At 38.4% G+C, this 2,500-nt stretch overlaps 1 protein-coding gene across 1 annotated transcript in view; it reads right to left on the minus strand.

Moving 5' to 3' along the window:
• Positions 1-896: 896 nt before the first annotated feature.
• Positions 897-2,500, minus strand: part of LOC137972022 (uncharacterized) — a 6,673-nt gene continuing 5,069 nt past the window's right edge. Inside the window, exon 8 of the mRNA XM_068818825.1 lies at positions 897-2,163. Coding sequence (XP_068674926.1) covers positions 1,568-2,163 — 596 coding nt within the window. The 3' untranslated portion in view covers positions 897-1,567. The remainder of the gene's footprint in view (positions 2,164-2,500) is intronic.

The raw sequence follows: 2,500 nt of genomic DNA on the forward strand, positions 1-2,500 counted from the left end.
TCGCGTTACATGATTTCGACGCCATTGCCGGTTAAGTTAATCGTTCTACTGTGTCTACCAGAGAAATCTACGCATTTCCCACTACCCTCTCGATCCTAAGAAAATACGCGAGGAAGGCTCTATGCACAAAGACACCACTTAGCAGGGGAGTGACAGGCAAGACTTTTACCGACACGGAAAAAAATAAAAAAGAAAAGAAAACGAAAAATAAAAAAGCGACGAAATTAAAGACAGATTCCGACTGGGTTTGCCACTGTAGTGGCAACCCAGTAATGAGAGATTATAGGGAGAGGATGGTTACCTCGTCTGCCTGGGGAAACGCGCTCTGACTTACATGACCTAAATATTAAATAACAATTAACGGAAGTGACCCACTGACTTGCAATTGTATCAGCTGACTTGGATGACCTGGATGACTCAGATTATGCAATTGATCTGGATTTCTGAGCTGACTCAGATTACGCAATTGATTTGGATGGTCCGGGCTAACTTAGATTATTCAATTGATCTGCATTTCTTAGCTGACTCAGCTTATGCAATTGAACTGGATGACTTGGGAGACTCAGATTGTGCACTTGATCTGGATGACCGAGCTGACTCAGTTTATGTAATTGATTTTGATGACCTGGCAGACGCAGATTATGCAATTGATTTGGATGACCGAGCTGACTCAGATTAAGTAATTGATTTTGCCGACCTGGCAGCCTCAGATTATGCAACTGATCTGGATTTCCGATGTCTCAACCTATGCAATTAATCAGATTATGTAATTGATCTGGGTGACTTAGCCAACTCAGATTATGAAACTACTGATTTGAATGACTGAGCTGACTTTGATGACTGAATATACTGGCGTGACCAAACTTACGGTGAAGCAACTGACACAGACAAGCAAGTTAACTGGTTGAACTTACGTTTATTGAGTTATTTTAGAAAATTGATTCAATTACTGGTATCCTATCTAGGCATGGTTAATATAGGCTTCTCACCATAGAAGGTTCGATTCAGTGGAGTCCAGGTAGATGATCTGATGTTTATAATTACCTCTTTACTGTCCTTCCAGCTAGTAATTTGGTTGGACTGCGAACTTATAAACTAGCAATGGCCACAAAGGCACGGATGGACACAAAAATCATACAAGTCACGAAATGGTATATGAAATGAATCATATATGACCAGCTCGCAACATCAGTGGCTTCATAGCTCAGTTGGTTAGAGTGTCACACCGGCATCGCGAAGTCACAGGTTGAAGCACTGTTGAAGTCATGAATTTTTCAGGCTTCTCTACGCAATTTTTATAACGTCGTTCCTAACTGCGAGGATCATAGCTTCACTTCAGTTTATACAGGTATAAACACTGCTGATGTAAACTGCTTTTCTGGAATGCCGTAAAACTTCAGCATTCCAAAGCTGGGTTTATAACTGTTGACTCCATCATCAAATTGAAATAACACAAGCTTGCTGTGTACTTAAAAAAAATATTATCAGCGAACAGTAACTGAAACAATCATGCCATATAGACTCAGGAAAAAATGCTGTACTTGAAAACTGTCAACATTAGCGTTACTTATTGGTCGAAATCATCATCATTCCACCCTCTAAAATGTGTACTATGACATTCTAGGTCTTCGAAGAGACTAAAGTCATAAAGATTTTCGAGATCAGTTGGTGTTTCTACTTCAACTTCACTAAACAGTAGATAGGTTTCCCCAGGCTCTTCAAAATTAGGAAATGTAACTAAATCTTTACACATAGATGTCAATATCTGCAGATTCTTTTTGTACACATCAACTTTCTGTTGAAGGAGTGACATCAACCCCCTATTCACTTTTTCCTTATCTAGGTAAGACGTAATGGCATTTATTTGCACAGAAAGAAATGTGAAAAATCGAAGCATCTCTTCTTTCACAAGGGTCTTTTCCTCCTTACATCTGTCTTGCAAAAACATTAACTGTACCAACTTTTTCTTTATACCAGCTGGCACATTATCGCTATCATTTGAACAATTAAGTTTACAGTAGAGTTCTCCGCCTGGATCTTTAATGTCTTCAAATGTAGCCACCTCATCTTCCATCAGTCCATTTAACGTGGCAAGCCCCTGATTCATTGAAGTCACCACTTTGTCAATCTGATTGGACAGTTTTATTGCAATGGCCTGACCTTCTGCAAATATAAGAATTACAGGTAGTAAATTCAAAGTTTTTGAAAATAAGAATTTCTGCAGACCATTAAACTTGGCTCTTTTCCATGGACATGAAGTTGATGGATCTGAATAAGTCTTAAGTGATCTATAAAAAGTAAGCATGAAAGGGTGTTTAAAAAAGCCATCTTGGTAGCCACCACATTTACAATTATATTTTGTAATAGCCATATTCAATGTTTATAAATGATTCTTTTGATATTTAAATTTTGCCAAGCACAGAACAAAACTTTTGTTCTGACAACCAATCCATGTAGATGTCTGGTTTGCACATTATTGACAATAGCTGATGTAAAGGTG

The sequence above is a fragment of the Montipora foliosa genome, chromosome 9, assembly GCF_036669935.1.
Source record: "Montipora foliosa isolate CH-2021 chromosome 9, ASM3666993v2, whole genome shotgun sequence".
NCBI lineage: Eukaryota > Metazoa > Cnidaria > Anthozoa > Scleractinia > Acroporidae > Montipora > Montipora foliosa.